Raw genomic sequence first — 24,560 nt, forward strand, 5'->3', positions numbered from 1 at the left:
CAATTCATATTTGTGAATGAATGAAAATGTTAGTATTTTCCATTAGGAAATCTTGGAGTATTCACCTGGGTACTTATACATGATAGTGGTTCCCAACCAATTTATAAGGTCAATTCAGAATCAGATTCATGTGTTCCAGGAATGAATCTTGTTCGCGAATCTGGAATTCCACCCATCCTCTGAGACAGAGTTTCATAAACTGTAGATTGAATGTACTTAGACTGTTTATGTTGTGCCAGATCAGCATCTCTAGGAATTCCAGATGAACTAAATAAATTAGCCGCTTTTCTTTAAAATTTGTTTTTGGTATCGGCCCTAACCTCCTTTGGCTCTAGTAATCAGTAATGTATAATTGAATAGTATCAATCTACAGGATACAGCTATTTAGATCTAGAATTATCTAGATCTAACAAAGATAAACATTATCCTGATCTCAGCTACAGCTAATTAAACAACAGGGCTCTGACTACCAGCCATTGAGGCATACTGTAAAGCCTAAATCAAAACGGTGTGTTTGTAGTATGTGAATAGACAATAGACAAGTGGAATAGAATAAAAAGTTCAGAATTAGACCCAAGGACACATGGACACTTGGTGTATGATGAAGGCGGTATTTCAGATCATTGGGATAAAGGTGGACTTTTTCATTAAATGGGTTGAGACAACTAAATAACCATATAGATAACTCATATCTCACACCATGCACAAGAATAAGCAATTGGATTAAGGATCTAAATATTTAAAAATGAAACCATGCAACTAATGGAAGAAAACTTAGTAACTTTCTCTTTAACCTTGGTGAAGAGAAAGGCTTTCTAGGATCTAAAGCTAGAGGAATAGAAGAAAAGATTGACAAATTTGGCCATGTGAAAAAATTTTACCAGCCTGGGCAACATAGTGAGACCCTGTTTCTACGAAGAAAAAAAAATTAGCTGAGTGTAATGGCACGTGTTTATAGTCCCAGCTACTCGGGATGCTGAGGTGGGAGGATTGCTTGAGCCCAAGAGGTTTGGGCTGCAGTGAGCCACAGTCATGCCACTGCACTCCAGCCTGGGTGATAGAGTGAGACTCTCAAAAAAAAAAAAACTTTTAATGTTGCTTGACCAAAAAATACCAGAAACAAAGTCAAAAGACAACTGATAAACTGAGAGAAAATATTGACAAAAGAGCTCAAAAGTACAGGCAACAAAAGGAAAAATAGACAAATGGAATGACATCTAAACTAAAAACCTTTTGCACAACAAAGGAAACAATTAACAAAGTGAGGAGACAATTCACAGAAGGGGAGAAAATCTTTGCAAACCATACATCTGATAAGGAGTTAATATCTAAAATATAAAAGGAACGATTCAACGGCAAAAAACAACCTGATTAAAAAATGGGCAAAGGACCCCAACAGACATTTCTCAAGGCATGCATGTGGCGAACAGGTACATGAAAAAATGCTCAGCATAACTGATCATTAAGGAAATGCAAATTAAAACCACGATGAGATATCATCTCACACCAATTAGAATGGCTTTTACCAAAAAGATGAAAGATAAGTTTTGGCAAGGATGTGGAGAAAAGGGCACTCTTTACGTTGTTGGTGGGAATGTAAATTAGTACAGCCATTATGGAAAACAGCATGGAGGTTCCTCAAAAAACTAAAAATAGAGCTATCATATGATCCAGTAATCCTGCTTCCAAGTGTATATCCAAAGAAACGGAAATCAATGTCAAAGGGATATCCACACTCCCATGTTCACTGCAGCATTATTTGCAGTAGCCAAGATATGGAACCAAGCTGAATGGATTTCTTAAATGTGTCATTTTTTTAAAAAAGCAGTTTGGAAATTTCTCAAAGAACTTAAAACAGAGTTACTATTCAACCCAACAATCCCATTACTGGGTATATACCCAAAGAAATATAAATTGTTCTATATATAAATATAAAGACATGTGTCCATGTGTTCATCGCAGCACTTTTCACAATAGCAAAGCCATGGAATCAACCTAGATGCCCATCAGTGGTTGCCTGGATAAAGAAAATGTGGTACATATACACCATGAAATACTGTGCAGCCATTAAAAAAAAGAATGAAATCATTCATGTTTTTTACAGCAACATGGATGCAGCCGGAGGCTATCATCCTTAGCAAACTGATACAGAAAGAGAATACCAAATACTGCATGTTCTCACTAATAAATGGGAGCTAAATATTGAGTACACATGGACACAAGAAAGAGAACAACAGACACTAGGGCTCACTTGAGGGTGGAAAGTAGGAGGAAGGTGAGGATACTACCTATCAGGTACTATGCTCACTGTGGTTGACAGTCATCTGTACACCAAACCCCACACAATTTACCCATTAACCTGCCCATGTACCTTCTGAACCTAAAATAAAAATTAGAAGAAAAAATAAACAATTTTAAAACATGGTATGTGTATGTGTGTCTGTGTGTGTGTGTGTGTGTGTGTGTGTATTCATTGTATATGTGTTTGTATAATGGAATACTACTTAGCCTTTAAAAAGAAGGAAATCCTGTCTTTTGCAAGAACATGGATAAAACTGAAGGACATTATGCTAAGTTAAATAAGCCAGAAACAGAAAGACAAATACTGCATGATCTTTCTTATATGTAGAATCTAAAAAAGTTAAATTCATAGAAGTAAACAGTAGAAAGATAGTTACCAGAGACTGGGAGTGTGAAGAAGGAAGGAATGGGAGAAGTTGTTGATCAGAGGGTACAAATTTTCAGATCGATAGGAAGAATAAGTTTTAAGATCTGTTACAAAGCAGGGCAACTACAATAATATATTTCAAAATAACTAACTTTTAAGTGTTTCACCATAAAAAATGATAGAATAGGGAGGTGATACATGTCAATTAGCTTGATTTCATCATTCCACATTATATACATATATCAAAACATCACATTGTACCCCATAAATGTATACAATTATGATTAGTCAATCAAACATAATAATTTAAAAATCTGCCACTTGTCAACTTTGAGCATAGTATCAAAGAAAAATATCCACCTTCCCTTCTCCAATGTATGACTGGCATTTCCTCTTATACTTGAATCCAAAACAGTTTCTTGGAGCATACTGAATGCAGAGGCAGATTTGGGAGTCTGTTGCAAAAATTTAAACAGTGCCACTTTCTGAAATGTTTGCTTTGAAAAATACTTATTTTCATAAAACATATTCTTAGATGTCAGCATGATAGGTTTATTATTTTTTAATGAATCAATAAAAATTTTAAGAAAAAATGTATAGCATATACTACAGATAAAGAGTTAATATCTCTTATATTTAAGGAACTCTTAAAAAATGAGGAAAAAAAGGACCAAAACATGGTGGAAAAATGGGAAAAAGACATAAACAGACAACTCACAAAAAAGAAATTAAAATGGCCTTGGAACATTTTGAAAACATGTTCAAACTCACTTATAACTAAAGAAATGCAAACTAAATCAACACTGAGATACCAGTTTTTTACCTATCAACTAGCAAAAATTTTAAAACATGACAATTTAAAAACTAGTCTGTTGTCAAGGCTGTGGGAAAACAGGCACTCTCATACCGGAGCACGCCTGTCAACACCATTTTTCTGACAGCATGTGTTCGCTTCATGTCTCCATGTCACATTTGGCAATGCTTGCAATATTTCGAACTTTTTAATTATTACTATATTTGTTATGGTAATCTGTGATCAGTAGTCTTTGATGTTACCATTGTAATTAGTTTGAGATACCATGAAGACAACAAATTTAATAAATGTTTTATGTGTTCTGATGACTCTACCGACCAGCCATTCCCCCATCTCTGTCTCCTTGGGCCTCCCTATTCTCTGAGACACAATATTGAAATTAGGCCAGTGAATAACATCATAATGGCCTCTAAGTGTTCAAGTGAAAAGAAGAACCGCACGTCTCTCACTTTAAATCAAAAGCTAGAAACAATTAAACTTAGTGAGGAAGGCAAGTCAAAAACCCAAAACAGGCTGAAAGCTAGGCCTCTTGCACCAAACAAGTAATCAAGTTTTGAGTATAAGGGAAAAGTTCTTGAAGGAAATTGAAAGTGCTACTTTAGTGAACACATGAACAGTGAGAAAGCAAAACAAGCTTTTTGCTGATAGAGAAAATTTTAGTGGTGTAGTTAGAAAATCAAACCAGCCACAAAATTTTCTATAAGCCAAAGCCTAATCCAGAGTAAGGCCGTAACTCTCTTCAATTCTGTGAAGCCTGAGAGAGGTGAGGAAGCTTCAGAAAAAGAGTTTGAAGGTAACAGGGTTGACTCATGAGGTTTAAGGGAAGAAGCCATCTCCATAACATAAAAATGCAAGGTGAAGCAGTAAGTGCTGATACACGAGCTGTAGCAAGTTATCCAGAAGATCCAGCTAAGATAATTCATGAAAGTGGCTACACTTAAACAATAGATTTTCCTTTTTTTCATTGTTTTACTTTACAGCTTTATTACACATTTTCTGAGACTTTATTTAAAAAAAAATTTATTCAGGATCATAATTTGCATGACAGTAAACAGTGGTTTCATGGGTTCCAAATTCTTAAAGGTGACCATACCAATTTAAAATACAAGTCATCTTTTTGATTTGCGGCACCTGACTTAAAGTTTAAATTCATCTAATGCATTCATTAAAAGTGTCCGTTCTTTTATAAGAAAGATATGTTTTAATTGCTGTTTTCCAGACTATTAAACATGGGTATATATTATTTTTAATTGGTTAGCAGAATTTTACTCACATAATTTATAGCCACAACAAGAGCCTCTAGCCTCTCTGAATGGACTTCCACTGAGAACAATGATGATAATAAATACCTAAAATGTAGGCGGGGTGCGGTGGCTCCTGCCTGTAATCCTAGCACTTTGAGAGGCTGAGGTGGGTGGATAACCTGAGGTCAGGAGTTCGAGACCAGCCTGGTCAACATCGTGAAACCCCATCTCTACTAAAAATAAAAAAATTAGCCAGGCATGATGGCGCATGCCTGTAATCCCAGCTACTTGGGAGGCTGAGGCAGGAGAATTGCTTGAACCCGGGAGGCAGAGGTTGCAGTGAGCCAAGATGGCACCATTGCACTCCAGCCTGGGCAACGAGAGTGAAACTCCATCCCAAAAAATAATAATGTATCTGGGGTGTGCCCCTACTTGACGTTGCCAAGTGTGTTTCCAAATATTCTTAGAAAATACGGTTTTTAAACACATGCATAATATTCTACCACATGATGCATTATCACTTTAACCATTTATTTCCCAATTGTTTATATTATTTGCAACTTTTTGATATGTTAACATTGTGATCAACACCTTCATTCATAAGTTTTATGCAAGACTGATTATTTCTTCAGAATGATGTCAAAGAAGTGGCTTACTAGTACAAACAGTGCAGATGGTCTAAAGGCTTTTAGTATACTTTACCAAATAATTTCCAGAATAGCTTGAACAAATCCCACCAACAGTATGTTATTGTGCCCACGAAGTGGACTTGATAACGGTGAAGCAAATTCAACCACAAATCTGTTAGATTCTCATCCATCTCTAAACTGTCATGTCAAAGAAGCAAGGTATTCTTCTTATTATTACTGGTGAGGAAGCCAGATTGGAATGCTTTTTAAAAATCACTCAGCATTAGATCAGTAAAATAATCAACAGAAATGCTCCCCAGAAAAAAATCTGGGTTTTTCAAAAAAAAATTAAGAAGAGAGGGAAAAGTCAGTAGCAAATGACCAAAATTTTTTGTCTAAATTCTATTTCATACGTAGACAACCTATTTATTTGACTTTGGCAATAAAAAACCAAACAACCTTGTACAGAACAATGAAAACGCCAAGAATGAAGCCTACAGTTTTACTGTAAGATAAGAGTGAGTGTGTGTGTGTGTGTGTGTGTGTGTGTGTGTGTGTATCTATTTATTTATATTTAAAAGACTTCGCTCCGTTTGGCGGTATCAACTCTCAGTTCCGGCCATTAAATACAGACATATTTTCAAAACTACGTATTTACTTCTTCAAGATCCTCGATGCTGTCATCATCCACCTCTGGCTGTTTTTTCTGAGTGATATCAATTATGCCATCCGTAGAGTCTTCCTGAATAATTTCATCCTCCCCTGTTACTGAGGTACCACAGGAGAATTTTTGAGCAGAAAAATCTTTGTGCTTCTTTAAGATCAACTTCAAAAGTTGCAAAGCCACACACTGTTTTTACATATTTCTTCTTTGCTCTGGGAATTTTGGCTATAATAACCTTTTATGGTACAGTCTCCTTTTTTGGTTTTATTTGACCCCTTCCATCTCTCTTCTGTTTTTTCTTCTCCCCTTCCCCTGCTATTCCTTGACCCTTACTAATTCCAGCTTCTTGATTGGGTGAATTTTCTACAGTAAGTTTTTCAAATTCATTTCGTGTAGCAACATCAGGCATATATTCACAGTACCCTGTTGGTAATGAACAGACGCTGCAATAAAGGACTCAAAGTGAGTAATCAGCATCTAACTTGGCACTGTTCCTTGGGCCTCCTTTGCAGTCAGCCCCACTGGATTCAGAAATGCCAGCAGCCATTTCACAAACCTAGGTGGTCACACAGGCCCCACTGCCTCTACTTCTACCACTATGGCCAGTTGAAGTGACACATACAACTTGTCTTCCCTGGCCAGGGCCACCCGAGAGCAACGGTAGATTCTTAGTGTAGACAAAATAGCCTTCTGTGGGTAGCTGGTGCCACCTAGGACTTTTATAGCTAGAGAGAAGTCAGTGCCTGCTTTGAGAGCTTCAAAAGACAGGCAGACTCTCTTGTTAGGGACTAATGTAGCTGGTGACTTTCAGTTAAAGCCAGTGTTTATTTACCATTCCAAAAATTCTAGGGTCCTTAAGAATGATGCTAAATCTCTACCTGTGCTCTATAAATAAAACAACAAAGCCTGGATGATAGCACATCTGTTTACAGCATGGTTTACTGATTATTTTAAGCCCACTGTTGAGATCTACACAGAAAAAAAGGTAACTTTCAAAATACTACTGCTCATGGACAATGCATCTAGTCACCTAAGAGCTCTGATGGTGACATACAAGGAGATTATTATTGTTGTCATGTCTGCTAACACAACATTCTTTAGCCCGTGAATCAAGGAGTAATTTTGACTTTTAAGTCTTGTAACTTAAGAAATACATTTTGTGAGGCTAGAACTCCCATAGATAGTGATTGTCCTGATGGATGTGGGCAAAGTAAATTGAAAAGGATTTTCAAGATTTTCATCTGGAAAAGATCCACCATTCTAGATGCCATTAAGAACATTTGTGATTCATAGGAGGTCAATATTAACATTACTAGGAGTTTGGAAGAAATTAATTTTAACCATCATGGATGACCTTGAGAGAGGTTCAAGACTTCAGTGGAGGAAGTAACTGCAGATATGGCAGAAATACTAAGAGAATTAGAATTATAAGTGGAGCCTGAAGATGTGACTGAATTGCTATAATCTCATAATAAAACTTGAATGGATGTGGGGTTGCTTCCTATGGAAGAGCAAAGAAAATGGTTTCTTAAGATGGAATCTATACTTGGTGAAGATGCTGTGCGCATTGTAAAAATAACAAGGGATTTAGAATATTACATATGCTTAGTTGATAAAGTAGTGCCAGGGTTTGAGAGGATTAACTCCAGTTTTGAAAGAAATTCTCCTATGGGTAAAATCCTATCAAAGAGTATCACATACTACAGAGAAATCTTTCATGAAAGGAAGAGCCAATTAATGCAGCAGACTTTATTGTTGTCTTATTTTAAGCAGTTGCCACAGTCACCCATCCTTCAGCAATCACCACCCTAATCAGTCAGCAGCCATCAACATCGAGGCAAGACCCCCTACACAAGCAAAAAGAGGATTCACTGGAGGCTCATGTGGTCATTAGCATTTTTAACAATAAAGTATTTTTAAATTAGGGTATTTACATGTTTTTAGACATAATGCTATTGCACACTTAATAGATTATAGCGTAAACATGACTTTTATATGCACAGGGAAATCAAAAAAATTGAATGACTCACCTTATTGCTCTGTTTGTTTTATTTTGGTGGCCTGGAACAAAACCCACAGTATCTCCAAGGTATGCCTTTATACATACTTGTATTTCTTAGCTCTGTTCAGTGAGAACCCAAAAGCAATGACACCCAATAACAATAATCACAACTGGTGCCCAGATCTTTTTTCTTAATATCATTCTCCAATAAAAAGAACTGAGGCTTTTTAGAGAAGTAGATGATCCCAGAGGCAGGGAAAATACAAAATAAGTCTAGAACATCTTTTGGTGCCAAAAAGCAAGAACTTTCTCAAAAAAAGATAGAGGCTTCTTGAAAGAACACAGCAGTCAACCTGAAGGAGATCCTAGTGACTAAAGGTGGAACAAATTGAGCAACAAAATTAATATAGTATTGAATTATAACCAATAGGATAAAATAAGCCCATACTTATTAATCAATAATAGATAAATAAATGGGAGATAAGGGAGAACTCTTTCTTCCAATAGGATTCTAATGAACAAATGTAGAAAGAAACAAAGAGGGCAATAGAAAATTACTATGAGGCAAACACCACAGGAATTACTGCTGCAGACAAGATCCACTGATAGATACTAAAATTAATGGGCAAAAGTTTAAAGAAACAGGATTTGCATAGCCTCAAACATATCTCCCTTAAGATATTTATTAACTACAAAGGGAAAGATGATAGTAGAAGAACCTAGCAGAACCTTAACAAAGTAATCAAGGGCAACATTACCGGTTGTGTTAGGCCATTCTTGCATTGCTATAAAGAAATACCTGAGACTGGGTAATTTCTAAAGAAAAGAGGTTTGATTGAATAGTCCTGCAGGCTGTATGAGCATGGCACTGGCATGTGCCCAGCTTCTGAGGAGGCCTTGGGGAGCTTTCATTCATGGTGGAAGGTGAGATGCTAGCAGGCACATCACATGGCCAGAGCAGGAGGTGGGTTGGGGAGGTGCTACACACTTTTAAATGACCAGATCTTGTGAGAACTCACTCACAGTGGTGAGGACAGCACCAAGCCTTGAGGGATCTGCCCCACGACCCAAACACCTCCCTCCAAAAGGCTGCATCTCCAGCATTGAGAATTACATTTCAGTCTGAGATTTGGGCAGGGACAAATATCCAAACTCTGTCACCAGTAAAAAACACGTCACTATCATGAACCCTGTGATATGATCCACAAAGAGGGATAAAACACTGTTTTTCTGGTATTCTTGACAAAAACTCTCAGTTACATCATGAGAAAACATCAGACAAACCCAAATTGAGAGTCATTCGACAAAATAACTGATGAGTACCCTTCAGAAGTGTCAAGATGGCCGGGCACGGTGGCTCATGCCTGTAATCCCAACACTTTAGGAGGCCGAGGTGGGCAGATCACAAGGTCAGGAGTTCGAGACCAGCCTGGCCAATGTAGTGAAACCCCATCTCTACTAAAAATACACAAAAATTAACCGGGCATGGTGGTGTGCACCTGTAATCCCAGCTACTCAGGAGGTTGAGAAAGGAGAATCACGTGAACCTGGGAGGCGGAGGTTGCAGTGAGCCGAGATCACACCATTGCACTCTAGCCCAGGCAACAGTGCGAGACTCTTTCTCAAAAAAAAAAAAAGTGTCAAGGAAAATAGAAGACAAAGACTAAGGATCTCTTACAGACTCCAGAAAACTAAATAAAAATAACTAAATACACTATGGAGTCCTGGATAGAATCCAGGAACAGGAAAAGACAGTGGAAAAACTGTAAAATTTGAATAATGTCTATAGGTAATAGTATTGCCAATGTTAATTTCCTGGTTTTGATAATTTTGCTATGGTTATGTAAGATGTTAATAATAAGGGAAGCTGGATGAGAGATAAATAGAAACTCTGTGTACTACTTTTGCAACATTTCTGTAAGTCTAAAGTTAGTTCAAAGTAAAAAATTAAAAAATAAATAAAAGTTCTACTGCCAAAAAAAAAAAAAAAATGGTAGGGCTCCAAGCTGGAAAATTACTGAGGCAGAACTCTAGCCTGGGATCTATTCTTAGCATCTAGTCCCAGCATGAGGATTAGAATCAGAATTGAGGGACTAAGAGAAAAGGAAGAGAGAGTTGTTATTTATGGTGAGCCCCCAAGTCCCAAAAATATTAAAAATCAAACTTTAGAGTTGGAAGGGTTTTGCTGATTAGGAAATCAATCGGGTGGTAGTGAGGAAGAAGACATTCACAGAAGGAGTAATGAAAAGGAACATGGAGAGTAAGCGTGTGACAGCTGACCTGGGGAGGGGCAGTCGCAATATTAGTTTAAGTGATACAAATGCCAGTCAGTATGGAAATCAGAATTTTATTTCCAAACAAATTTCAGATATTCAAAGCTGCCTTTACTTTATGTGAGATTAGCTTAATTCTGTCACTGATCCTTCATTTGAAGTAGAAAATGGTCTATGGAGAGTGAAGGCCTGTGACTCAACACAAACATGACATTTTTGCTGCCACTCAGTCCCTTTGATGAAGTTTATGACAAGTTTTATCATTTTTTTATATACAGCATTAAATCGAGATTTTCTACACAAGGTTGTATTGACCTCTAGTCTTTTCTTTCTGTAGATAGCCCACCGGCCTGCCCTTTTCTTTCTTCCCTCACAAGAGTAACCTAAAACTTACATGCTATCTTCCTCCAAAGAAATAATGCAACTCTGCTCATATCAGATATGCTGTGGATGAAATTGTTTTAAGAAAAAGTTTAGGAATTTAACAGAAGGAAAACTTGAAATGAAAAAAATAATGTAAGAAAGACATAGCTAAAAAATGAAATTTAAACAAGTTACTTTGAGAGACAAGAATTCACCGAGGAGAAAGGTTTTACCTGCTGATTTATTCTGAGTAGACTAATCCTGAACCATTCCCAAGGAGTTGTAATAATAGTGACTATGTATGATGACTTTCTCAAAGGTGTAGGGAGTGGTCTAGTATCTCTTACCGAGCGCTGGTACTAATGAGAAACTGAAGGGAAAAAAATCTACATTTGCAGGCTTGTTTTCTATTTTATACAGAGGGAAAGTTATACATAATAATAATAGAAAATTTCGAGGAAATAACATGTTTTTGACAGATTGTATGTACATATACCTACTATGTAGCTACTTTAAAATGTCTAGTAAATAATCTATTTTGAGCCACAGTGCAAATCTAATGAAGATGTTGCCTGAATTCTGCAAATGCATCAAGACTTTATATTTGGAATGCCAAAGAAATATCTAAAAATTAAAAGAGAGGCAGCCACAGAGGTGCAACTTTATTTATTTTTAATATTCTTAGTTAAATTTTCTCCCTCATACCTTTGTGGATATCATTTTTTACTATAATTCTAAGTAGTTATTGCTGGAGTCAAAAATGTTATTAATTTTTACAAGATAATCTTGTACCAAAAATCTTGAACTCTATTAATTCTAATAGCTTGCTTTTCTCTATATAGATAACTATATATTTTAATAATAAAAACTATCTTTTCCATTTGAGTCTCTGCTCTTCCTATTTCTTTTCTTTTTCTTTATAGTGCTACCCAGAATCACTCATACTATATTGGATAGTAGTGGTGAAAGTGGGCATCTTTGGCTTCTTTCCAATCTTTTTTTCTTTATTCTTTTTTTTTTTTTTTTTTAAAGTCAGAAGCACACGTGCGCATTTATTATATAGGTAAACTCGTGTCACGGGTTTGTTATACAGAGTATTTCATCACCTGGGCATTAAGCCTAGTACCCATTAGTTATTTTTACTGATCCTCTCCCTCCTCCCACTCTCCACCCTCCAGTACGCCCCAGTTGTTTCCCTCTATGTGTCCATGTGTTCTCATCTTTTAGCTCTCACTTATAAGTGAGAACATGCAGTATTTGGTTTTCTGTTCTTGCATTAGTTTGCTAAAGATAGTGGCCTCCAGTTCCATCCATGTTCCGGAGGAGGACATGATCTCATTCTCTTGTACAGCTGCATAGTATTCCATGGTGTATATGTACCACATTGTTTTTATCCAGTCTGCCATTGATGGGCATTGAGGTTGATTCCATGTCTTTGCTATTGTGAATAGTGCTGCAGTGAACATATGTGTGCATGTGTCTGTATGATAGAACGATTTGTATTTCTTTGGATTTATACCCAGTAATGGGATTGCTGAGTTGAATGGTAGTTCTGTTTTTAGGTCTTTGAGGAATCACTACACTTTTCAACAATGATTGAACTAATTTACACTCCCACCAACTATATAAGCATTCCTTTTTCTCTGCAACCTCACCAGCACAGAAGGTGCAACTTCAGTATTGTCTTTTAGATGAAACATTCAGCCAAGAGCACAGATGGGTTTTTTTTTTTAATAAAATCAGTAAAAAATCCTTTTTCTAAATATCACAATTTTTATCTTTAAAATGATATCTTCTTACTTTAGGATGTTGCAGCTGATTTTCTCAGCTGTGCTTAGCCTCAACATGTGGAATCAATTGAAGTGAAATATGATGAAAGTTTATATTGATGTAGAGGTTTGCTGTTTGCTTTTTGTCCAGTGGAGATTTGTACCCATGTAGACCTAACCACTGGCATTCACTGCTCATTGAGAGGACAGATCAGTTGCTGACAGGTTTTCTCTTTAGGTTCCTTACATTGTGTTTAAGGTAGGTAAAATACAATAGGTAAAATAATCACCAGTCTATCTGAAGAAAAGTGGAGATTTTTAAAATACCACCTCTGATTTCCACTTTCCATATTGTGCTCAGACTTCATTGCTTCACTCACAGGCAATTCCTCTCTTCAGCTTTGTATATGTAGTAACATTTCCTGTATTGTTTGGGGGTTTTTTATGTTTAATGAGAAGGATTTCAGGTGTTTAAAAAATATCGACATTTCCAACATGTGTTAAAAGAACTAGGATGACCATACCAGTACATGAGGAGTCTTTTCAAAGCAGAGCTCTTTAGTAGATGACTGGCAGATGCCTGATGAGTTAGAGGTGGTGTTCTCTAAGAGAAGCCTGAAGAGCTGGAATTCATATGTCTATGAGTGCCCCTAGGACAGATTTCAGTTGCTGGTATATAGGCACAAAGCTAGTAGCTGAAAAAGACAGTATACAGATCCTTAAGAATGATGGCAGTAAGGAGGATGAAGATGGTGATGATAATGGCAGCATCAGCTGACATTGCTATGATTTACTAGGTGCTGAGCACCATGCTGAGTGCTTTCTCTACATTCAAGCTAAATCTCCCCCTTCCAGTTTGGTATTTTCTACACAATCCAATCCCTTTTCTGGGTAGTAATGAGCCAGAAAAGTGGTCCAGATTAAAATTCCCTTTGTACTTGCCCTGGAGGCAAAGAGAACAGCCAGAAGACCTGGGGTGAGTGCTGCGCAGATTCTAACAAACAAAAAACAGACCCTAGAACTCCAGGTCCTAGCCAGTCAGCCCAGACCCTGGATGGTATTAATGCTTATCAATTTTCCATGTTCTTTGATTTTAAGACCTACATCTAACAAAAATCTCACTCCTTCTTCCTTTTATCTAATTCTGATACTCTTTTTCTGTCTCTGCCTGGGTGCTCAGAAAACACTTAATGCTAATTTTAAAATCTGAATTACTTTATTTTTATAAGACTTAGTTTATAACACACCTGTAATCCAAAAATTGATAGAAGTATATGTGTTTGTTGAGACTAACATGATTTTTCTTGGATTATTTTATTCCTCATGCTTTGTTTAAAGATTAGACTCTTTCCTATACTGCTCCATACCGAACAAATGTTAGTGATATCAATGTTAGTCTTTATTTTCAGACTTGCTTCCTATTTCTTATAATCCAGAGGAAAACTCCATTTTTATTTACAAAGTTTATTCTGGGTTATGATATCATATGCATACAATAGAAGTAATGTATCAAATTTCTGATCTTACATAAATCAGACATTTTCTGAGTTAGCAGCTTTTATGTTTACTTGGAAAAGTTGAGGAATGAAGAGACAAAAAAGTATTACGTAATACTGAGATATTAAGTGATTTCTAGTATAATCACTCAATAGCTGATAATCATAGCTATTGCTCTTACTACTGATAATCCTGTTTGCATTCTCATCTTTCTTTTGCAGGTGGTCGCCTATCACTATTGTCAAGCAGATAATGCCTACACTTGCTTGGTGCCGGAATTTGTCCACAATGTTGCTGCCTTGCTCTGCCGCTCACCTCAGCTGACAGCCTATCGGGAGCAGCTTCTTCGGGAACCTCACCTGCAGAGCATGCTGAGCCTTCGGTCCTGTGTTCAAGACCCCATGGCCTCCTTCCGGAGGGGAGTCCTGGAGCCACTAGAAAATCTCCATAAAGGTACAGATAAGGCCCAATGGAGGGGAAAGATGGAGGTTTAGAGCCCAAGGTCACCCAGGTCATACTATAAAAATGATTAATTTTATCACATTGCCAAAGCTAAGTGTTCCATAGCTGGATATCCTGTAGGATACAGTTAACAGAGCTTTTGCTTGCAAAAAAAAAAAAAAAAAATCCAGCAGTAACTACTACTTCCTCTTTTCTTTATAAAAATTCTCATTCTTATTTCCAAATAGAATGCCTTTTCCTTGTCCTGAAGATAGTAGAGCTTTCAGTCCTTTCTGTGAAGTTTAAGTAAGTCAGTAAATTTGTGGCTCCAATGCAGTGTTGGGAAGTTTCTATGATTAGAAATCTCCCCTGTAATATGTAATATTAATAAAAAATGTATTTTATTACCCCATCAGTTCATGTGAAGTGGAATGGCATCCATGGTTGCACAGTTCTCTGTATAAACCAGAAATCATTTAACTGTACACTTTAAAATCTACTTAAGGGGCATAAGCATATTTTACGGCACATAAATTGTATCATAGGAGAGTTGTTATTTTTTTAAAGTGAAAAAAATTAAATGAGATCCATCTCTCACTCATGCTCATGCCTTTCCTCCCTTTTTCCTCTGCAATTCTAGTGTTAGCAGTGGCCTAAGTGCAACCATTTCCTTGAAAATGGTACATGCCTTCTTAAGTCTTCCTGCCCCATACCCTTAACAATGTTTTGTTAGTGCCAGAAGCCAAAGAGAAGGATGTGGGTATGCATAAAATTCCTGAGCAATCCTGTTTATTCCTGAGAGACTTAGACACCTTTCTCAAGGGCTTTGGAGGTACTAATAAGGAAAGATGGTTTATAATTTCTCCTGGCCATCATCTTTAGTTGTTTCAGCTTCCATGCTGGTTACTTGGATATCAGAATTTCTCTTTCTCCTCTACTCTGATGACCTCTGTCACTATCTTTGCTACCTGTTACCTTTTTAAATGTTGCCGTTTCTCCACAAGTATTTTTAAGCCTATTTCCTGGACATTCAGTCAATCTCTAAAACCTGTTAATTCTGCCTTCATCATGTTTCTCACACCCACTTGGCTCAATTGTTTCTAGCATCATTACCACAAGGACTGTTCATCTGCCCATAACATCATATCTATAATTACCTCATCCTGGTCTTTCCTGGTTCTCTAGTTTAGTGCTTTTTCCACGTCATGACACACTTACAAAATAATAAAACTTTGTATAGCATACTGGGATAAAAATTTATAACTCCTCATTGCTGGACATGACTGGCCCTGAGGAGACAGCTCTGCCAAGCCTCAGATGTCCTGAGGGCTGAATTTTAAGTACACTTCTAAACCATTCATGGCACACCTGGTGGAGAAGTTCTTCCCCAGTCTCTCCAGTCTTCTAGACTTTATATATTTCTTCCAGATAAAGTTTTATAAAGCACTTCTCTGATCACATAATTCCCCAATTCATAATCCGCTGATTGCCTATTGCCTTCTGAATTAACTTTCAGTTCCTTGTTCTGACATTCAAGATGCTTGATGGCCAGCATCCAACCTGCTTTTCAGCCTTATTATTCACTGTTATCCTTAGGAACCCTGTGTTTATGTGTAAACTAAAATATTCACTAGTCCTCAAATACTCCCCTAGATTTTCCCACCTCCATATATTTACTCATTATTTTCTTTCTTGATATACCTTCTTCTTACATCTCTGTCAGAATTCCTCCCATCTATCAAGGACCAGCTTAAATGCTACCTCATTCACGAAATACCTGCTGATCTACCTGCCCCCCTCCAGTCAGAAATGATGTCCTTCCAAATAACATTAGATCTTTTTTCAAAATATATATATGTATTTATGGTACATAACACATAATGTATAACAAGAATTTAAAATTTTATTATTAACATTTATTAAATATTTACCATTTGCCAGATACACTTTGCAGTTTATAAGAATTACTTTTGCACTTATCCCTTTGAGTAAATTGTATGTTATTGAAATTAGGAACTTTGTAAAATTCAGCTTTTATCCTTCACAGTGGTTACCTCACCTTGAACATAGTAGGCATTTTAGGAAATACGTTTTGAACAGATAAATGAATATAGAAACTGCTCACATGTAGGAGTACCTTGAAAGAAGCACAGTGATACAAGGATCTACACCTTACAGCCAGTTCAAGAAGACTATCCATCCCAGCACTTTGGGAGGCCGAGGCAGGTGGATCACGAGGTCAGGAGATCAAGACCATCCTGGCTAACACAGTGAATCCCCATCTCTACTAAAAATACAAAAAATTAGCCAGGCATGGTGGCGGGCACCTGTAGTCTCAGCTACTCGGGAGGCTGAGGCAGGAGAATGGCGTTAACCCGGGAGGCGGAGCTTGCAGTGAGCCGAGATCATGCCACTGCACTCCAGCCTAGGCAACAGAGTGAGACTCCGTCTCAGAAAAAAAAAAAAAAGACTATCCAAATGCTTGCAGTCAGCTCTGGATTCTCAACTATAATTCATATGTTTTATAGTTTTGCTACAAGATATATCTGCTTCTCATTTAGTCTCCATAACCAGCTTTAGCGATCTCTATTGATAAATACTGTTCTAAGTGAATTTAATTACTTCATCTTATTTCCATGTTTTTAACTCACCCTTAAATCACCATTATGAGCAATAGCTGGAAACACAATTTTCCAGCTGGAAATACTAAAATTTATTAGAGTAATCCAAAAGAACTCAGGAAATAAAGAAGAATTCTTTTTTAGAGACAGAACAAGCAAAATAGTAGATGTATAAGCAATAATATCAACAATTACATTACATGTAAATGGGCTAAACACTTATATTAAAAGGTAAAAACTGTCAGACTGGATAAAAAGCAAGACTCAACCGTATGCAATTTTTTAAATCTAAAGACACAGATTGAAAGTAAAAGGATAGAGACTGTATAAACATGGAGTGTAAGAAAGCTGGAGTGACTATAGTAATCTCAGACAGAGTAGCCTTCAAGACAAGAAGTATTTCTAAAGAGGCATTTGATAAACATAAAAGGGCCAATTCATCAGGAAGATGTATTAGATGTATGCACCTAATAACAGGTTCAAAATTCATGAATCAAAAATAGACCAAATTAAAGAGATAAGTAGCTATAGTCTCAACTACTCTGGAGGCTGAGGCAGAACAATGTAATTAATGACTGTCTAGTTATTTAATGTTTAGCATATTTTTATCCCACTAAACTATAAAAGCTGCATAACCATTGAAGACATAGCAGCTAGTACGGTAACTGGAACATAAAAGGAATTTAGGCTAGGCTTGGTGGCTCATGCCTGTAATCCCAGTGCTTTGCAAGGCAGGAGGATCACTTGAGCCTAGGATTCAAGACCAGCCTGGGCAACATAGCAAGTACCCATCTCAACGACAACACCAGCAGGCATAGTGGTGCACAGCTGTAGTCCCAGCTACTCAGGAGGCTGAGGCAGGATGGTCACTTGAGCCCAGGAGGTCAAGGCTGCAGTAAACCAACATCATGCCACTGCACTCCAGCTTGGGTAACAGAATGAGACCTGGTCTCAAAAAGGAAAAAGAAAGTTAATCAGTGTAATTCATCATATTAACAGAATAAAGGAGAACATCCACATAATCATTTCAATAAATGTACAAAAGCATTCGACAAAATACTACATCGGGGTCCCCAACCCCTGGGCCATGGATGGATATAGGTCCATGGCCTGTTACGAACCAGGCCACACAGCAGGAGGGGAGCGACGGATACCACCTGAGCTCCGCCTTTTTTCAGATCAGCTGCAGCATTAGATTCTCGTGGGAGCACGAACTCTATTGTGAACTATGCATGCAAGGGATCTAGGTTGCACACTTCATCTAATGCCTGATAATCTGAGATGGAACAGTTTCATCCCTAAACCATCCTCTCCACCCTCTACCCCAGAAAAATTCTCTTCCATGAAACCAGTCCCTCCGAACTACACCAATTAATGATAAAAACTACACAAACTAGGAGTAGAAGGAAGTTTTGTCTGATAAATTACAACTCCAAAAATACATGTAGTGAAATGTTGAATGCTTTTTTCCCCTAAGGTCAAGAGCAAGACAAGAGTGTTCCCTCACTCTCACCACTTACATTCATCATTCCACTGGTAGTCCAGGCTAGTACAATAAGAAAATAAACAAGCATGCAAATAGTATAAATATTGGAAAGGAAGAAGTAAAACTGTCTTTATTTGCAGACAACATAATTGTTTACCTTAGAAAACTCCAAGGAATCTACCCAGAAAAAAGAAATCTGACTAGAACTAGTAAGCACAAAGCTTTAGGCTATAAAGTCAATATACAAATATTTCTATACTAACAACAAAATACTGAAAATGAAATTTTAAAACTACGTGGCAGTTTTAAAACATGGCTACAAATTATTAGACATTACTTCCACTAATAGTTCAACCTGGGTCCCCTCCCTTCGTAATTGGGCAGGCTTGCAACTACTTCAGCCAACAAAATACTACAAAGTGATGCTATGTGACAACTGAGGGAGGTCATAAATAGCCATGCAGCTTCCATCTTGTTCACCAAAGCACTTGCTTTGGGAGGCATGTATTGCCATGTATGAAGCCTGACTGCCCTGAGTTCACCATGCTGCAAAGCACAAACCACAGGGAGAGTCTAGTTGACTGTGCCAGTGCTCATTCCTGCTCTGCCACCAAACATACGCGTGAATAAGCCTCCAAATGATTCCAACTTCCAACCCCCAGCCCCAGACATTCAGGTAACCCCTTGCTATTCAATATAGTAACAAATAAGTAGAATAAATACGATTTTCAGTGGCACCAAAAAATATATAATACTTAAAAATAAATGTACGAAAGATGTGTAAGACATTGTGAAAGCACAGCAAAAATATTGCAGAGTGAAATTAAAGAACTCAGTAAGTGAAAGAGATATGTCATAAATGTGGATTGGAAGATGTCAGTTTTTCCTTAAACTATTCTATAGATTAAACATAATCCCGGCTGGTTGCAGTGGCTCACGCCTGTAATCCCAACACTTTGGGAGGCCAAGGCAGGTGGATCACCTGAGGTTGGGAGTTCGAGACCAGCCTGACCAACATGGAGAAACCCTGTCTCTACTAAAAATACAAAATTAGCCGGGCATGGTGGCGCATGCCTGTAATCCCAGCTACTCGGGAGGCTGAGGCAGGAGAATCGCTTGAACCCGGGAGGTGGAGGTTGCAGTGAGCTGAGATCACGCCATTGCACTCCAGCCTGGGCAACAAGAGCAAAACTCTGTCTCAAAAAAAAAAAAATCCCAGCAGAATTTTTCTGTAAAAATAGACAACTTGTTAGAAATGCAAAGTACCAAAAATAGCCAAAACATTCTTGAAGAAGAAAGTTGGAAGATAGGATCTGGTTTCAAGACATACAGAATTGCAGATTACTATAATAGTCATGACAGTGATATGCTAGTAAATGTTTAACAACCGGCTCAGGAATGGGGGGCTGATTTGATGCTTAAAAATTTAGCAATCAGCTCTCATGAGCCAGCTTGAGTCAGGTCCAAAATTCCACAGACAGGATTGTATTCATGCAAGGATAGAAAATAGATCAATGGAACAGAATAGAGAATCCAGAAATAGACCCACATATGCAGTCAATTGATCTTCTCTAAGGTGCCAAGGCAATTAGAGAATTCTTGTCATCAGATGGTACTGGAACAACTAGATAATGTTTGGGAAAGGGGAAAGAATCTCAATCCTTACTTCACACTATACACCAAAATTAGTATGAGATGGATCACAGACCTAAATAGAAAAGTTCTATCTCTAAAGCTAATAGAAGAAACATAGAATATCTTCACAAACTTGGAATAGGTGAAGATTTCGTAAGGACATAAAGTATCACTAATTATATAAAAATGATGACAAATTAGACTTCATCAAACTTAAAAATATTTGCTCAACAAAAAATACCACTAAGAAAAAGGAAAAGCAAGTCACCAAAGAGGAGGAAATATTCACTATGTTTCTGTGTGTGAAAGACAAAGCACTTGTATCTACGATACATGTAGAATGCAAACAGTTCAGTTTTTAAATGGACAAACGATTTAGACACTTTACAAAAGAAGATACGTCAACAGCCTACAAGCACATGAAGAAGCGCTTAACATGAGTAATCAGGGAGATGCAAATTAAAAATTACAGTGAGAATACCACTTCACACCCATTAGAATGGTTAAAATTTAAAAGAATGAACATCCAATGTTGGTAAGGATGAGAAACAACTGGAACTCTCATACATTGCTGATGGGACTATACAGTAGCGCTACTACTTTGGAGAACTATTTGTCAGTTTCTTTTTTTTGAGACAAGGTCTCTCACTGTGTTGCCCAAGCTGAAGTGCTGTGGCATGATCACAGCTCACTACGGCCTTGACCCCCTCGGCTCAAGCAATCCACCCACCTCAGCCTTCTGAGTAACCGGGGCTACAGGCCTGCACCACCATACCTGGCTATTTTTTTTTTAAGAGATGGGGGTCTTGCCATGTTGCCCAGGCTGGTCTCATACTCCTGGGCCCAAGCAGTTTTCCCGCCTCAGCCTTGCAAAGTGCTGGGATTATAGGCATGAGCCACCACACCCAGCCAACAGTTTCTTATGAAGTTAAATGTACATCTACTTTACGACCAAGCAATTCCATTCCTACGTATTTACCCAAGAGAAATGAAAACATATGTCTACAAAACACTTGTACAAGAATGTTTCTAGCAGCTTTATTCATAGTCGTCAAAAACTGGAAACAGCCCAGATATCCATCAACAGAATAGATAAATATAGTACATTCATTCCATTGAATACTTCTTAGTATTAAAAAGGAACAAAATAATAGTACACTCAATGTAGAAGAGTCTCAGAAACAGTTAAGCAAAAGAAAAGTGTCTGCAGTGATAGAAATCAGAACAGTGGTTTCCTATTGAGGACTGACTGGAGGAGAACCTAACAGAAATTTCTGGAAGGATAGAAATGTTCTAAATTTGATCACAGTGTTGCTTACATGAGTACATATAGCTGTCAAAACTTATCAAAGTGTATAGTTAAGATCTTTGTAATTCACTATATATAAATTTTGTTGCAATAATTTTTAATATAGAGTTATTTTTTAAAGGTAGCTGGAGTTTTTTCAATGGAAAACACTTTCATTTTAGAGTCAGAAGCTAGATTTCAAATTATGTATTTTCTTTGAAAAATGAGTCAGTATTTTTCACAGTACTTTAAAGTTCCACAAGTACAGTGATTAAAATACATACACACACGCACACCCACATGCGCATATAAAACAAACGAAAAAGTTTTGAAGTTTCTCAGTACACTTTTGCTTTAGCTACCAATATGAAATGAAAGGAGACACAAATTGTTTTGTTTTGTTTTGTTTTGTTGGGACAGGGTCTCACTTTGTCACCCAGGTTGGAGTACAGTGGCAAGATCATAGCTCACTGCAGCCTTGACCTCTTGAGCCCAAGCGATCCTCCTGCCTCAGTAACTAGGACTACAGAAGCGCACCATCATACTTGGCCAACTTTTTTCTATTTTTTGTAAAGATAGTGTCTCACGATGTTGCCCAGGCTGGTCTGGAACTCCTGGACTCAAGCCTTCCTCCCACCTGAGCCTCCCAAAGTGTTGGGATTACAGGTGTGAGCCACCAGGCTCAGCTGAGACACTAATTTGTTACCACACTGAAGGAAAGATAACTCAGATATTATGTGAAGCTTTTCAGAACAAAGATATTGTCTGATATGAGTCTTCTTTTTCAATTTCAACAATTCCTATATATACCAGTAAAAGAATCTCATGCGCCAAGATTCAGTTCTGACTTCAGTACTAGCTACTATCTCTTCTCTGGCAGTCTCTGTAATTCTTATTTCTCTCAAGCACCTAGGTAGAGTCTTACAATGGAACTACTAAGGAAGAAAGTTCACATATTTGTTAGGAACACATGTAAGTGGAGGCATGGGGAATCCCTGGTGAACGTGTATTTACAAGGGATTAAAAATAAGGATTTTAAAGGGCTTGGGAAACCTTTTTAGTGACTTATCACCTAGAGCAGTGGCTCCTAAGCACCAGTCCATTTAAAGTTTTTAGTTAGTCCATGACAAAATAAGAAAATAGCAGCTCAGAATTTGTATGGATGTAGATACAATGTAGTTTTCCATATGTATGTATGTAAAGATTAGATAATGTCCCTCCTACTTTTTTAATGTTCAGATCCTTTTTATTCTATGAAATAGTGGTGATCGTGGATGGTAATTGTATTTTACATGTTCTTACATGGCAAAATATGAAGCAGCAATCCTTTGTTAGTCCCCAATTTATTTTTATTTGTAAAATTTTTTTAAGCTACTGATTTAAAGTACTACTCTAAATATCTACAGAAATTTGAATGAGTGAACATACTGAAGCATTCTTGTAGGCTGGTTGCATTTCAAAGTCAAAATTTAAAGAACATTAGTATCTCACCTCTTAAATTTATAATTGAGAAACCTTATCATTTAGCAAAGGAAAATGAATTATTTCAAGAACAGTTCTCATTGTTTTACAGCATTAGTAGCATTAGGAAATTATTTGCATTTATTGTGCTGAATCCTAAAAATTATGATATCCTTAGGTAAATATGCCCTCCTTACTTCCTAAATGATGAAATTTTTTTTGACACCTACATTAGTAGGTGACTTGTAAGTAATTCCTTCAAAACAGTGGAAATCTCAAAAAAAAAATAATAACCAGAATTGAGAAGAATAAAATTAGCTTTATTAAGGGGGAAGGCAAGTACCCCCTTTTAAAAATAAAAAAAAATGTATTATCTACTTTTCTCATGGGCTTATATCTACATCCATACAAATTCTGAGCTGTTGCTATTTTCTTATTTTGTCATGGACTAACTAAAAACTTTAAATGGACTGGTGCTTAGGAGGCACTGCTCTAGGTGACAAGTCACTAAAAATGTTTCCCAAGCCCTTTAAAATCCTTATTTTTAATCCCTTGTAAATACACGTTCATAAATTCTACTAAGAATTTATGCAAATGAAAATGTAATTTTATTAGCAAATGAATTATTCATTCATTAAAATGTCTGGACCATAATTTACTACACATTACTCATCTTCATGCTTGAGAATGTGTTTGCAATGATTCCCAAAGAAAATCCCAACAGATGCATTATCATCAGCTGTTTTGTCTACTGGAAGATCATGACTTTCTTATGAAGGAACCTGGTTGAAGTTATTAAAGGAGATGTAATTGAAGGGTGGGGACAATGGTGTGCTGGTAAATTTTTAACAGCAACCTGGGAGAGGAGGGCTGATTTATAATATTTGCCAATTTTTATTATGTAAATATTCCTACCATAGACAATTCCAAGCTACCAGCTGTTTAACAGTCAGAGCTTAAAAATATTGCAGTGGGCTCTCCTGAACCAGTACAGGGATAGATAGCTCCAGCAAGCACAGTGAGTGATACTAGCTGATGGTGCTTAGCCAGGCAGAATGTAACTAGAAAATTCCTCTATGGAAATTAAAGGCATGGTTAAACTTAAGGGAGCCAGAGCCTTCAAAATCAAGAACATAACACCCCCCGAGTTGTTTGGGTAAATCCCAGCTAGTTCCGAGCAACTCCTCTTTCTTCCTTAATACATTGCACTCCCTGAAGGAATTTCATGTTTTCTTAGTGCTTTGTCATCTAGAATACCACTCCATTAGTAGTGATTGTTAATAGAGCTGGAATCCATAGTTCATTTCACTCCCTAAAAACTTGGCAAATGAAAGTAATTGTTAAAACTTCATAATTTGAGAACCGATTTGGATACTGAAATTAAATCTCTTTTACAAAGTTTATGCTTTAGGGGAAAAATAATAAGGGCTTATTAATCATTGCAAAAGATCTGTATATTTTCAAATATGGAAACAAAATAGTATATTCAGTTTCAATTGGTCTTGACTTTCAAAGGCAAAAAGAGCCAATTTTGTACACAAGTCCACAGACATTTTCTTCTGTCCTCAGCTTCATCTTCTTTTTCCTCCTCAGATAAAACCTGTTTCTCACTCCAGGTATCTGATGACTGCTTGCCCTCTTCCCTTTGCTTTCCCCCTTTCAGAACCTGTGAGATCCTGCTAACCAATAACTTTTACTTGTTATT

General features: G+C 37.2%; 1 protein-coding gene and 1 pseudogene across 9 annotated transcripts in view; one reads left to right on the top strand and one right to left on the bottom strand.

Moving 5' to 3' along the window:
* TANC2 (tetratricopeptide repeat, ankyrin repeat and coiled-coil containing 2) overlaps nt 1-24,560 on the top strand; it is a 489,961-nt gene that overhangs the window by 387,842 nt on the left and 77,559 nt on the right. For all 9 annotated transcript variants that reach the window (XM_055258661.2, XM_055258667.2, XM_055258668.2 and 6 more), the window contains one exon: nt 14,145-14,376. In XM_055258661.2, the coding sequence (XP_055114636.1) occupies nt 14,145-14,376 (232 nt within the window). The remainder of the gene's footprint in view (nt 1-14,144; nt 14,377-24,560) is intronic.
* On the bottom strand, nt 4,795-6,683 carry LOC129470646 (density-regulated protein-like; annotated as a pseudogene).

The sequence above is a fragment of the Symphalangus syndactylus genome, chromosome 20 (assembly GCF_028878055.3).
Source record: "Symphalangus syndactylus isolate Jambi chromosome 20, NHGRI_mSymSyn1-v2.1_pri, whole genome shotgun sequence".
NCBI lineage: Eukaryota > Metazoa > Chordata > Mammalia > Primates > Hylobatidae > Symphalangus > Symphalangus syndactylus.